The 14,928-nt window shown below is 43.3% G+C and overlaps 1 protein-coding gene across 4 annotated transcripts in view; it reads right to left on the reverse strand.

The window, feature by feature from the left end:
* Positions 1 to 10,001: 10,001 nt before the first annotated feature.
* Positions 10,002 to 14,928, reverse strand: part of POU2F1 (POU class 2 homeobox 1) — a 45,963-nt gene continuing 41,036 nt past the window's right edge. For all 4 annotated transcript variants that reach the window (XM_009640477.2, XM_035895980.1, XM_035895982.1 and 1 more), the window contains 4 exons: positions 13,856 to 13,961; positions 13,084 to 13,429; positions 12,148 to 12,236; positions 10,002 to 10,957 (listed from right to left, as the gene is read on the reverse strand). In XM_009640477.2, coding sequence (XP_009638772.1) covers positions 10,647 to 10,957; positions 12,148 to 12,236; positions 13,084 to 13,429; positions 13,856 to 13,961 — 852 coding nt within the window. In that variant the 3' untranslated portion in view covers positions 10,002 to 10,646. The remainder of the gene's footprint in view (positions 10,958 to 12,147; positions 12,237 to 13,083; positions 13,430 to 13,855; positions 13,962 to 14,928) is intronic.

The raw sequence follows: 14,928 nt of genomic DNA on the forward strand, positions 1-14,928 counted from the left end.
GCTGGCAGCTGGCGGAGACCCTCGCCCCAGCCAGGCCGGCCTCACAGATGGGCTTGGTGCTGAAGACGCCCTTTGTCTTTGGTTTGTTTGTTTGTTTTGAGTTTATACAATCATTAGGAAATCTTTGGTTTTGGCTGGAAATTTTAAAAGAACAAAACAAAACAAAGAAACCGCCCCCTCCCGACTTATAGCAGCCACCGTGACCTGACAAAGCTTCTCTTTCCCATGGGGGTAGGGGAACTACATTCAAATAAAGATGGACCGGGTTAAGGATGCAGCTTCTGGCCAGGCTGGGGAGCGGGGAAGGGATACAGGATTGTCAAATAATAAAGAAGAAAATTAAATATTTGGAGATTTCTTTCTTTTTTTTTTTTCTTGGGTTTTTTGGTCACGTTAAAAAGCGAGTAGCGTGGACGCAGCACTGGGCTGAGCGCGCCTCCGGCCCCCGGAGCTCGGCGCAGCCCCGGGGCGGCTGCCCCGGGCTGGGGAAAGGCAGCACGGGCGGCCCTTTTCCACAGAGAGTGGAGGGGAGGGGGTGGATATTCACAGACTAATCAAGAGGACCCCTTGTAACCAAAGGAAATAAGATAAGATTGCAATTTGCCCTCACTTTGCAGTAGCTTTTAAGCAGCGACATTCAGAGGCGTTAGGGGGTCACTCCCCAGGTTGCAGGTCACGGGGTGCTATAGGCCAGAGTTCAGTGTTAAATCAAAGGAGGGAGGGCAGACTTGGCAACTCTGTAGGGTTTGGAGAAAGTTAAAGCAAGTTACTCAGTTACGAGTTAGAAATGAGGTATACGACAGCTCCTGTACCTGTGGCGGATAAACACCCCACACCTACTCACACCTAGCCTTAGACACTACCACAGAGGAAGGAAATGGAACAACGGCACTGGCGGGGACGAAGCAGCTCCTGCCCGCGTCCTTCCCACAGAGCGCTGGCACGCGAGGGGCCCCACGGGGACCAGCGCTGCCCCAGAGCTCTTCCAACCACCCGCAGGCGGCCCCGCAGCGATCCCTTCCCTTCTTCCCCATCTCCCAGGGAGGCCCAGTCCAGCTCCCCAGAACTGGCAGGGAGCGGCACCGATCTCCAAGCCTTTCACGTTGCATTTTCCCCTCGGACTCGCTCGGGTGCAGGGAGCACCGGGGTCAGGGAGGCTGACACATGGAGAGTGCACGGGGGAAGAACTCAAGGCTCTGTCTCAACTGCCTTGTTCTCAGGACACTGTCACGGGCGCTCTCGTTCCTAAATTGTTTCTCGAGGGGGTTGTGCGATCTCCACAATTTGCCCCCTGGCACGCCATTTCCAATGGCTCGGGATTCCTTCTGTTTAATAATTTCCGATTTCTACAGCACCGCAACGTGCCAGCTTTGTCCGCACACAACGTTATCGCATTCAGGGAATAGGGCTGAAGGAGCTGCTGCTACAAAATTCAGCAAAGGCAGCATGAATCCTGAAGTGGGGCCTACAACAGATAAGAGAATTTGGGGAGGGAAGGGGAAGCTAACTTGATAAATTAAGTATCTTACGGTTTTATGTAAAGCTCTGCCGGAGAATAGTCACCAGCAGACCGGCACAGTTTTAAGACAGATCAGCATTTTGGTCTGAGCTACTTGACAATGTCCTGTTTGGTAGAGAGATGAAATAAGGCAGAGGGGGTGTGCGTTCCAGTTCTGGGGCTGAGCCTCAGCAGCACTAAGGAACGCCAAAGGGTATCATCTTCCCTCGCCTCCCACAAGCTGTTTCATTTCCTTCCTCAGATTTGTTTTCCTTAAAGCACACCTTGTTTTCCACTTCTTTTGTTCCAAGTGCTCTTTTCTTTGAGAAGTCATTTCTTCAATATCCCTATTACCTACCTATAAATCTAACTAGCTCTTTGAAAAGTCACACAATATTAATACCACTTTTACATAATGTCAGAACAACAATTCTATTAGTAAAGCTTTCAGTGAAGTTCTGCAACCCGATCGGTGTCCGGAGGAAGAGTAGCTGGGCAACCCACCTCTCCCCCTTCCTCCCTCCCTTTCTTCACAAGAGCTCACCAAGTTCACTGATAAAACAACTCAGCCCAATAGCACGATACATGAACATGTACAAGGCTACTTTGGGGAGCAAAGAAAGGAGTCTTCGAGGTCCCCCCCCTTAAGAGAAAGACCACACGCAAAAGCTGTTGAACAGACTCTGACCTTGGACTACACTGCTTCCACATTCGAAGGAAAGAAACAGTTTTCCCTGACTGCATCCCAACATCAGCCTAAGACCTGCAGCACTGGGCAAGCCCCCCACACCGTTTGTCTTCACAGAGCCAAAGCAACTCCGTGCAGAAAAGGCGGGAGTACCCACAAGAGATGAGGTCCTTACAGAAAGGGACGCGGACCCAAAGCTCAAAAAAACCCCACCCAGCTTTTCCTCTTACCCGCTCTGAGAACAGCAGAGCTGACAACTTATCAGTGCCTTTGGTTCCCTACGAGGCCACTGGGAATTCTCCCACCCCAGTGGAGTCGAGCTCCTTTAGAAACCCACCTCTCTCCATCAGCACACGCAGCCAGGCACACACGCTTGCGCACACACGCCCTCGCACACACGCACCCCCCTCCCCTCTGCCCCCGCTCCGTCGGCCTCGCAGGGAGCCGAGAAGGGAGCCTTGGGGTCCAGATGGAGGGGGCTGCACCACCCGCCCAAGGCAATAACCACTCGCTCTTCTGCGACTCCCACCGCAACACCAAGACATATGCCAGGAGAACGACCCACTCCCTCGCCAACAACCCCTCAAAGCTCCTCTCCCACGACTGTCTCACAGTATTTCAACCCTTTCAGGCATACCAGCCAGGTGTTAGGAGTAGGTTAGCTTTCACTTCTCAGTTTGGTTTTTTCTTTCATAGTTTTTGGTCTAGACAGGATTAGCATTGCTATTAGAAAAGGAAGTGTTTAAAAAGTTTTCCACCTATTATCAAGCACTACAAGCCCTACATTCAGTAACAAGACAAGGGGGATAAAAGGAACCTGTTTCACTTTTGCTCTCCCAGATAGATTAAGATGCGACAACCATTCTTCTCCCTCCCCAAAGTTAAACGCAACGGACCCGGTTCAGCTCTGGAGCAACTCAACTAACTGAAATGGATTTACACCACCTAGGTTGACTCTAACCCAGTACAGCCATCTTCTTTCCCCCGAGCCTCCCGGATACGCGTTGCCTCATCTTTAGATCCCAGCGAAGGGCAAGGAAAGGCCAAGAGGGAGGGAAGTGTGCGCACACTCGAAAGGACCCTGAACAGCAACCCAATCAGTAACCTGCATGCCACCACGTGCTGTGCTGCAGATTAGACCACAGATAAACCAACCAAACAACAATCCCAAACCCAGGAGCGACAAAATGTTTCCTTTGGCAAGACAGATACAAGGAAAAAAATTCATGAGCAAACATTTTCCTTCTAACACAGTCAACCCCTTTCTCTGCCCCCAACATCCACCCACCCCCACCCGACCCTATAAAGTTGTAACCTATAAACAGGATCTCAAATACATACAGCATAATCATGTTTATCAATCATAATAAACATCAGTTCAACTAAACTCTACAGCTAGAATTATCTCCACTATTTATAAAGTTTGCTTTTCTCTTCTGATTTTTTCAGTTTAAAACCAGTTCTGCGACAATGCTAAGCTATGCTGAGGTATTTTATGAAGGTGCCAGAAGCCAGCTGCTACCCACAAGTATTGTTCTCAGAGCTGTATGGTGCTACCTTTCGCTGAGGGAAGACGGGGGAAGGAACAAGGAGGGAGAGGGGAGCAGGGAGGCAGGGAGGGAGGGGGCCCAGATTATTCCAGTTACGGACGGTTCTTAGCAGGGTATCGCAGACGGAGCTAAAAGCAGCCCCGAGACAAAGCCCAGTAGTTGCTTCGGTTTGGAGAATTTGGTCAGAAAAGAAGTACCTGCTATGTTCTACATCCTGAACGTATTTGACTACTCAACTAAAAGGTGTCTTTTCCCTTCGCCCACAGTTAAATTATTTGTAGTTTCAGTGCAAGCTTCATAACACCCTTCTAACAGCATCCCACGGGGGTAAAAGCTCAGAGCACGTACCCACTAAGGGTGTCCTGGGAGAAGAGGCAGACAGGTCCAACGAAGACGGAGAAGCCGAAGAAAGATCAAGTTCTTTTTCATGCGTTACTGTGTGTGTTTGTCTGTGAAGACATGCAAGTACAGGAATCGCCTCTTTCCATCATCCCAAAAGCACTGAAACTTACTTGCGCTGACATACAGGGAACAAGGTACCGTTCAGATCATGGAGCAAAAGATAGAAACGTTTTAAGAAATTGCAAACCGTGAGTCAAGAGCTTTACGACAAAGCCTCCTCTGTCCAAAAATCTTTGAAGTATTTTAGGAGTCTCCTCACCGAAAAGAAGAGAAGGGCTCACGGGCAGCAACAGGAGTGAGATTTAATGACTGAAAAGAGCAGAACCTCTGCAAGGTATGCATCTTAAATTCTGTATTGCTATAGTATTTTGGAAAGGGAGGGAGAAGTAAAAAGAGGTATTTGATTGCAAAAATATAAAGGAATTTGAGCTGGCTATGTGAGGACTGACAACCATAAACCCAGTGGGTTAGCTTATTCCTTTGGTAACACTCCACCCTACGCAACAGTCAGGTGCACATCCAACAGGTATACCCAGGCCCCGTGGATAAACATCACTTAACTGTTTCAGGCAGAACAGGAAGAGTGACTCTTAATAAAGTTAACATGGCAATAAATTGATCTACATTTTAAACTTCTGGTTAAAACCAAGCATCGTTGAAAGTTTGGACCAGATGCACTATTTCGCCTATCCCAAAACACTGCAATGACCACGAGAAGCTACTTGCCTCTCTAAGATGATTTTGTAAAATAAATTTTTATCTAAGAAAATATCAATTGATATTTAAGGTGAATCAGATGTTGTTTTGGTTTAGTATCTGCAGTATGGTTCCAGCTGTGGCAGGTGTTCTGCTCCTTTTATAACAAAGAAAGAGGGAATTTCTGTTGTAAGGAATGTTGCTCTGCAAGAATGTGCACAGAGCTAAGGAACGAACGCTGCTGTCTCCTTCAGTAACTCAATGGCAGAAACGGGTGATGAGCCAAAGCACACCGCAAGGCTTGCAGAGGTGACATTTAAACACTGGAACGAACCAAAACATTAGGCTATAGTTCCAAGAGAAGTTAAAAAAATAGATATTTTCTATTACTCACACGGTCGTTGGCATGGATATACATGGAGAATTTTCTCTAACATATTTTGGTAACAGCCATTCTCTTACTGCCCCCTGAGCAAAACTGGTTATTTCTATGCTTTTTTTTTTTTTTTTCTTTCCAGGAATTGATTATCCTAAAACATTTTGGCAAGATACCAGAAGATCAGAAGTATAAAATTTTCGTCTACATTTCATGCTCACTGTAAAGTATGTAAAATTAAAATAAGAAAAGGGGTAAAAGTAGAGGCAGTGGATTGCTTTCGCTCAAATGAAAAGCTATCCATACTATGAGAGAACATTTGTTCTCGTGTGTTAAGATCAGCAGATAGCTTCTTCGCTCAGTGTTGGCATCTCCCTGATTAACCTAAAAGGTGCAACAAATCACAAGCTGTAACTCCAAATACATCAGGAGCTGTACTGTTTTCACTGAAAATCTCTTTGTCAGCCTGTTCGTTTAAAGATAAAATTCAAACTTTGAAGCTTCTGATGTCCCGAAAGGGTCTATAATTCAAGCCAGCAGAATATATGTCTTTCTCTTAATGTTCTGGCATTTTAGTTTTCTCTTCCAAGATAACCTTGCTAGCACTCAAACAAAATTACCGAGCAACAACAGCAGCACATTCCTACATCAAGATCCACCTAACTCTCAAGTGTCTTCTCCTTGCTGGTCCAGCCAAGCACAGATTTTCCCATTCATGGTAAAGTGACTTTTTCAATCCAATTTAACTTGTGTTTCGACAACTGTTTATTGAAGCAGAGGATCTTAAGAAGAAGTGGAACAATGATGTGTCATCACAAGTTACCCAAAGAAACAAAAACCTGACGTAACACTAGCCTATGGGCTGGGAAAAAAAAAAAATCTCTTAAAAATCAGGCACTCGTGCATGTAACGAGCACGGTACCTCCCCAAAGATTTTTTGAGTGCATGAACAAACGCACCATCTCACAGCAAGATGACAAAATGTACTCAGACTAACACATGCTGCACGCTAACTCAGAAACAAAAGAAATCCTCTTAAGGAGATTTAAATAGATGTGACTCTTGTAGTGTAGTTTCTGCGAGCTGTTCATGAATCATTCTACAATGTCTACAGAGAGTACATTCCAAGATCAAGTGTGCTAAAGCCAAACTGGGATACATTTTCCTAACATCAGAAAAAAATTCATCAGCAGCCTATACCACCTCATCCTGAAGCCATTTTCTAAATTGTTCTTCTAGACCTTCAGGGCATATCTGTATTTGTGTCTCCGTAAATCTCTTGCTTTGAGAGCTAACTGTCCTTGGCTATAATGAGAGTTTTTCACCTTCTCTTTTCCTGCCTATGTCCTTTGGCATGCTTGCATCTATGAAAAGCAACCCGCACATCTTTAAATACAGAGACATGCAGCTCTGAAAAAGAGATGCTATTATCCTTTTCTAACACACTATGAAATTCCTTCTGGTCCTGGCTGACAAATCAATAAAGGAGCAAATGTACCAGCATACAGCTAGAAGACTGTCTAGAAATGAACATTTGCACAGAAAATCTTCCCCTAATAAGCACAGTAAGGATTTAAGAATGTGAGCACAGAACAGCAAATCATCTCTGTTCAACCCACTGATACTGGAATCAGAGGTAACTTTGTGTCACTGGAGGAAAAAAAAAAATCAAATTTGTCTGCTAAATGATGTCCTGGGTCTGTCAGCAAGTTTGTGACAATGCATGTCACGGTGTCTACTGAGACAATAATTCTCCATTTTCAACACTCATGAACTCAGAGCACAATCATATTTACTCGGTCTGTATACAACCGTTATTGTCGCTTTTCAGATGCACCAATTTCTGCTGTCAGCATGATTAAAAAAAAGAAACTTCTGCTAAATTCTAGCACATGATCTCGTATTCCTTTCACGCTCCAAAGGAGCGCATGCACTCTAGGCAGATGTACACCCACTGCCAATCTGATTTCTGTCTTTCACCTAAACACCAGCATCCATGAGACAAAACACTGCTAAGGATGAAAAGCGGGCTCCAGGAGCGACAGTCAGTCACTGGGATGTTTTAGGACAATGAATCAGAGCACACATTGGTGATGGACGCCACGGGATATGGCATGCTGCTTGGATATTACGTCAGCTTCTGCAAGCAAAACCAAGCCCCTTCTGGATATGTGGCTACTCGGGAGTTTCCAGTTTCTCTCAGAAAAAGACTTGCTAAGAAATTCCCTGGAATCTGGGCCCCAGATAGGGTGATGGGGTAGAGAGGAGGAGGGTAAGGGGGTATAAGGTGCTCACACCAAAGCCATGTGACCAATGCAAAGGTAGTCAGAAAAAAAAGCAGATTTTTATAATAAATAAACCATCCAAGCTGCATTAGTGTTCCAGATATGTACTCAACAAGACCCTCTCCCAACCACAAACCAGCAAGAACGGGACATGAAAACTCATTCAGACAGCTAATGGCACAGTCTCTTTGAACTGTGGAGAGAGGATTTTACGCTGATTTAAGGCCCACCTTTCTTTGTGTTTCCTAGATACATGCAAGGACCATGCCCCCCCACCCCACCACAAAACCCTTTAGGGAGTAGAGGATACATCGGCGAAAAGACCGGTAGTATCCCCCCTTTAACGAAAAAAGGTTCCTGATAAATCGTATTTTTGCACAGGCGTGAAAGTAAGCGGGAACTTTCAGAGTCAGGAATTAACGTTATAGCTGCAGTTTTCCCCATCCTCTTACTTCACTGAACACAAGTCCCAGATCAGACTTGCATTCCTTTGGTAGAAACTGTAGTCTGTGCTATGGCTTCCAGACTAACATAGTAGGTACCAGCATATCCTCTTCCACTTCTTCCCTACCTCCCTGAAGCTCACCCAGCTACGCCTTTTACTGCTCTGAAGCTATTACTGTGGGCCATTTCCATTTCTGCAGTATTATTCACAGCCCTAAAAGTCTCCTGCACAGCCTGAAGTCATAGAGACACAGCAAAAATACTTAAGATTTATCCATACTGGTGGGATGAGGGTGGGACCTGTTGGATTAACAATCCCCTGACATTGCCATTCTATTTACACATCAAACAAAAGAAAACAAATTAAAATCAAGTTAAGAGTCTGCCCCAAGGATAACACAAATTACCAACCAACCAAAAAAAAAATTAAAAACAAGCAGCAACTTTTATATAAAATTAATAAAAACAAAAGACAAATGAAAAAGAAATTGTCAGTAGCATCTATCGCCTCTCTGCATCTGAACTGCACTTATACAAACTAGTCCATTAGTACAGCAGCTTGCTAGAAATTGACTTTGGTTCAAGCTTAGTTTTAAAAAAATAAAACATAAAAAAATCAAAAACACATTAGAAACGGTGGACGGACATTTGTTAGTTTCCCTGCTTGCAGTTCACCAGTTTTGAAGTTTTAGGGATACTCGGTTTAAATACTCAGTAAAACAGGAAGGTGGAGAGTTAGAGATGAACAGAGCAAAAACATGGCGGTGGGGGGAGAGATAAGGGGTTCTGCCACTTGAGTGCAAACACAAATCCCACATGCTCAGGTCACAAACCAAAGCATGTGTAAGAGTTTAAAGTTGCTGCCTTCTGGATCTTGGATGAGAAGCTCCAGGATCCCCCTGAATCATCAACAAAATGAACACAGCTGCATCAGCTCATTATTTTAGGACACTCTGGTGACAAAAGAAAAGGGGGCGGGGGAAAAGGGACTCTTCTAATACCCTTGCTAGCTAAAAGTAATTTAGTTTTATACACATGGCAGAAACCTTTAAATCCATCAGGAATGGAAAGTTCAAAGTGAACTGCATTGCAGTGATCCAGTCTTCTCTTTTTAAAAATCTTTTTTTTGGTTCAGATACTAGATTGTATATTTAAGAATATACAGATCTAACTTCTGTACAGTTCGTTACTCTTCCTCATCCACATAAATATCCTTTGCTACATGGATCAGAGTCAACCTTGAAAAGATCGTTACAGTGGCAGGCAAGCCCTGATGCTCTGGTTCGAGATGCTTATTGCCGTTTTTACATAGCTAGCAGCATCACAGCTCAGAGACTACACGAGATCACCCAGGTATGTGCAAAGCCCCAGAGTCAGCTCTATTGTGTTGGCATAAACGATGGCAACTTCCGCTCTCGTACTGTTGGCTTCTGTGTTTTGCAGTCGGAAGCACTTTTTTACTAGAAACTTTTTCAACATACAATGTTAGAAGCATCAGAATTAACGGAACAGGAATATTGCTACGAATAAGGGAGAATCTGACCTTTTGAAATCCCGTACCAATTCACCTGGTGGAAATCTAGGACTGTAAATGCTGCTTTACGTACTGCCAATTAGCTTGGGTAACTTGACATTTTTAAAATCTCTGTGTGTGCTCTTAATAGCAAAATCAAATTGATAGAACAGAAGAGCCATCGGTGTGTCACACAATCTAGACTCGGGAGGTCAAATCCCACTCTCTGAAGTAAAAAGGAACATGCACACAAAGCTAAGAGCAGAATTTGGCCATTTTGTCTAAATAACTGAGAGGAGAACTGTAGTTCGGAACAAATTCCTACCCCTGCTTAAAAAGCATAGACCAGCCTGGAAGTTTGCACACAATGATCTCTACTGCTACACTGAGCTTCCTGCGCAAATGATGAACGTAAATTCTTCTGACCCCTATAAGTAACCATTAGACAAATTCAAGGATGAGGAAACTGTTCAGAACCTTCCCAGAAGATTAGGACAGGAAGTCTATTTGTGCTCCATTCTTCCTCTCCACCCTCCCGCCCTCCCCCCCGTGGCGTGGGAGCTCGCTGAAAATAATCCAGGAGCAAAAGACAAACGCGTCCAAACTATATATATAAAAATAATAATAATAATAATCATAATAATAATAATAGAGATACACCAGTAATACAGGCCTGCCTAAATTGTACCAGTTAAGAAAGGAACCCCCAACACGATTGATACGATTATAAACACCTTGTATGACATAATGGCCTGTACAACAGACCTATAAAATGATAATTAAAAAAGAAAGATATTTAGACCAAAAAGAAACAAGGAATCCCCTTCCTATGTTTGAGTTGATAACCCACCTTAACTTGTCATTGTGACTGCTGGAAATGATAAGTAGTCCTTTCACTTTTTTTGTGGTTTTTTTGTTTTTTTGTTTTTTGTTTTTTTTACATTTTTGGTTAGAAAGTTCTCCGATCCATGAAGCGATCCTGAAAAGACAGTGTTTATTATAAAATTAGGCAAATGTCTGTCCCAGCTTTAAATCCTTCCTGTTTTGCTTTTGTTTTTTATATTTTTCTTTCTCTCCCTTGTCCCCAGCAACACGGCGAGAGGATGCCCATCACATTTTCAGTTTATAAACCCCGCTGGCAGCCAATCCCACCGCACAGTGAAACAGGCTGCTGGCAGCACAGCTCAGCCCGGCTCACTGTGCCTTGGAGGCAGTAGTGGTGGTGGACGTGGCCCCACTCGCAGAGGCCACCGTGAGGAGAGAGTTCTGGATGGACTCGGCTGAGGTGGAGGTGGCGTGAAGGCTGGCGACTGGTCCAGAGGCCCCTGCGGAGGCTGCAGCTGCAGAGACCAAGCTAACCGGGTTGCTGGTGAGCAGAGAAAGGTTCTGAGGGTTCAGGAACAGAGGGGCAGTTACGATGTTAGGAGTACCTCCAGCATTGGCAAACACCAAGTTTCCAGTTGCATCCAGTGATGTTATTGGAAGAGAGCCACCAGATGCAAGAGCTGAAAAGGGGAAAATTGAGCAGGGAGGAGATAACATTAGCAGTAAGAAAAAATGCAAAATGTGCCTAAAAAGCAACTGGTCACTGCATTTTCCTTTCTCTGATATGCGTGCTCTCTGTACCGCTTACGACAGTCACCTCATCATTGGTTGCTTTTTAAAAAACCAACTCTTAATGAAGAGTGGACAAAACCTTGCAGGTACTAAAATGCCTCTGTCGTCTGCTCCTAAACTAATTCCATCATGCCTTTCTTCAGATCTTTAAGCGCAGTACTGGTCTGTCTTTTCTGCCACAGAAAACCTGTACATTCAGCCAACCTGTACTGGAAAGGGTTGAGATGAGCGTTCACATGAAATGACAGTAACCTTGAGCATAACATTTTATATGCTGACATCCAACCACTGTTAACAACACTCTCACTGGTCTACAGGGTTCAATCTGCCTTAGGTTACAATCTCCTAAACTTATCTGTGACACTTTACAATACGGTTCTTTCTTGCACTCTGGAAACAAGATTTGTTAAGCTAGATTAGAGGACCCTTGAATACATAGGTTAGCTAGCTCTTTAGGCACTTGCACAATCTAGTTTTTACAGATGAGACACTATGAACTGAGAACAACTCTTGCTAAAGTCAGTGGAAACTTCTGGCTGCATGGCACTTCCAAAATAAATCTTTAGTCCTCTGAACAAGTATTTATGGATTTAAGGTTCTACATAAGAACTTTAGAAGGTAGATTGTTTATTGTGGGTTCTTTTTAAATACCTATGAGGACAAGAATTCAGCATCAAGTCTTGCCCAGAACTGCCTGCCTAACAGACCTCAAAACAGTGCAACTCTGCTGAAGCTTATGCTAGAAGAGCTATAAAAAGCAAATCTCTAACCTGCTGAAGACACCTGCCAATAGGGGGAGGATAAAAAAATAGATTCCAGATCACATTCATTATCTTAAATGCCTCCTGTAAATCTCTGCAAGATCATACACAGTTCTAATCCCCTGTCTGAAGTTGTACCTGCTCTTATCTCTGCGATATATAAAATATATTTGCACATTTAAATTTTGTAAAACCTTTACTCCTACAACATTTACGTCCAGTGCTGAGGAATTCAGCTTTATTTTTTTGGTAGAGAAAAACAAAGCACATAAACTCAAGTTGTACAACAGAGATGCATTAAAAAGACTACTACTGACCTTGAATAGTTGCCAGTGTACTGTTGCTCATCAAGGCTGGGCTGAGAGCACCACCTAATGTCCCTGGATTGAGACTGAGTAAGGCACCTCTGCAAGGAAGCAAGATTGTGGAAGAAGAAACAAAAGACAAAGGGAAGGAGTGTTACTTTTTAAAAAAGCTTGTCACTGCTCAGAAGTACATCATCATAATTTAAAGAAAAAAAGAAAAAAGAAAGAAGAGGAGGGGTATGGGGAGATAGGAAAGACCAGAGATTAAGGGCTAATTTGAGTTTATTTTAGTTTTTCCTTCATGATGCCTTGAGTAGATGTTGCCTTTCAGCTGTGTGGTTAGCGACATGCCTGAAGTACAGGCACTATAAATACATGACTTGTATTGATTGTTGCTGTAAAATATTCTTGTAAAGTATTTTGGGGAAACTGCCACTCATTAGAGAGCTATCCTCATCTCCCAAATTCAGGTAAGAAAAATGTAAATCAAGAGGAATTGAAGAAACAAAGAGTGATCTCTCAGAGAAACATTTTTAGAATTAAAACTTCAATAATACAGCTTCTTGCTCATGATGGAGAAACAAATACAGAGGCGTGAAGTGCATCTAGGCTAGCTCTCCATTTTACAATTAGTAGAACAGCTTCTATGATTCACAAGTAAGTTGCAGCTCTTAAGTCAAGCTCTGCAGTGGGATGGATGACTTATCAAATCACCACATTGCTGCAACACAGCTTTTTCATCTGTAAAATGAAAACAACATTTGTCTACATTGATGGGAATGGCCAATTACCATCTATAAGTAAACCTTCAGAATTTGAGATAAATGACACTAGAATCACAAAGTGAGCTAAAAACCAGTGATACATAAAAGCCCATACAATTCATCCCAAGAATCCTTTCCCTCTTCTGTTACCTCACCTAAAAGGGTATGAAAAATTCATCCTTACCCAGCTGCAAACTGCGAGGATGCCATCAAGCCTGGGTTCAGTCCTGCTGCAGCAGCCATGGCAGCAAGACTTGCATTTGCAGGCAACTGTGCAGCTCCTTGTAACGCGGCTGCTGCCGCTGTTTGCAACCCTGATGCCGTTACCATCACCTGGCTGGTCCCAAGAGGGGAGGACAAGGGAGTGGAGGTTGTCTGTGTTGTGCTGGTCTCACTGGCACTGGATGCCTCTGAAGTGGAGGCTGAGGCAGAAGGGGAAGGACTCAGGGAGGGTGATGTCACTGCTGAAGAAGCTGGAGGCGCTGTTGAAATCACTGTTGCTGTGTTGTTGGAGGTGGTTTCTGTTGTGCCTAGAAGATTGATTCTGCTTAGATCAGTACAAAACATAGATATGACTGAACAGAAACCACTACCCACCTGAACTGAACTGCTCATCCAACTGAAAAGGAGACAAACACACATTTCTGTAGAACCAAGAAGCACCAAGAGCCTAATGAGAAGCTCAGACTATAATGAAATGACGCTTCCAAGAGGAGGCTGAGGATCTCTAGAATCTAGAAGCTAGCAATGGAATATAGCATATTTTATTCCAGCATCCCACGTGATTTCATCCTCAGAAAAGTCAACTTGAAGGGTCACAGAGACTGAAGTTTACTAGTGGACTAACAAGGAACAATGACAAGAACATCCTGGGATACCAGTGTGCCCAATACTGAATGATCTTTTGAGAACTTAAAAGAGAGATTAATGTGGGGGCGAGGGAAATAAGCCCTTACCTGTGACTGACAGACTAGTTACAGCAGGACTGGTCAGAGGGAGCACAGGATTGACAGTCAGGGTTGTAGCTGCACTGCTAGTCACAAGGCTTGGCGTGGTTGCCACCTGGAGGTCAAAAAAGAATACAACTGCTCAACTGTTAAAAGACAAAGAGAGTTAGCCGCTAGACTTGGATTTCTTTCTTCCCATCCTCAGATTTTTTTTGTCATTCCATTACTTTATCATTCAGTGGACCAAACATAGTACCTTCTCTTATTACCAGCAATATCATTATTCTTAATCATTCAGTATTTGAAGGATATATATCCATTACATCCATTCTGTCTCAGGACTGCAAGTTAGCCCTCCCTCTCTGCCTCTCTCCAAAGACAACACCTTGTTAATAGAGTCACTCGTACAGAAAGAGTTACAAAATATATTATTTCTGCATTTTTTTTTGTTTAAAATATCTTTTCAGCTCCAAATCTCTTTCTCTGATAAAATTATTTAAATGGCCAAGCACTACCAAAGGTATTTAGGGTAGTGTGTTTACATGGATATACAGAGTAACTTTCACTTTTACTCAACAAAACTATAAGCTCTACTTTGATAAGTTTCCTTGTGCCAGAGGAAGGATCTCTGAATTTTAAAACATTCAAATGACATTAGCTAATTTTACTTGTGGACAGCTTATTGCAGGAAAGCTAAAATAAACTGAAGACATTACAGATAAAAAACACCAAAGATTTAAGGCTGGAGGAACTAGCTTATGAGCAAAAATGAAATATAAGGAAAGAAAGGACTTTTTATGGACAAGAAATGGTGTCCAATGGTAATATTTGAAGGCTGTTATACATCAATGAGAGAAATGAATCCTTTAGAATTGCCCAAGAGAACATAGCCAAGGGTATAGACTAAAACCTTCCTCCTTTCCCCTCTCTTACCTTAAGTTTATTATCAGAGAAATCTGTCTCATGCTGCATATCCTCTTATTGGAAGTCAAATGCTTCATGCATTTTAAACAAGACTGGGGCAACTGGGACAGATCTAAAAGCTTTCTGCCCATCTCAAATAGCGTATGAAATAAAGAAGA

Source organism: Egretta garzetta, unplaced genomic scaffold (assembly GCF_000687185.1).
Source record: "Egretta garzetta isolate BGI_Z169 unplaced genomic scaffold, ASM68718v1 scaffold516, whole genome shotgun sequence".
Taxonomy (NCBI): Eukaryota; Metazoa; Chordata; class Aves; order Pelecaniformes; family Ardeidae; genus Egretta; species Egretta garzetta.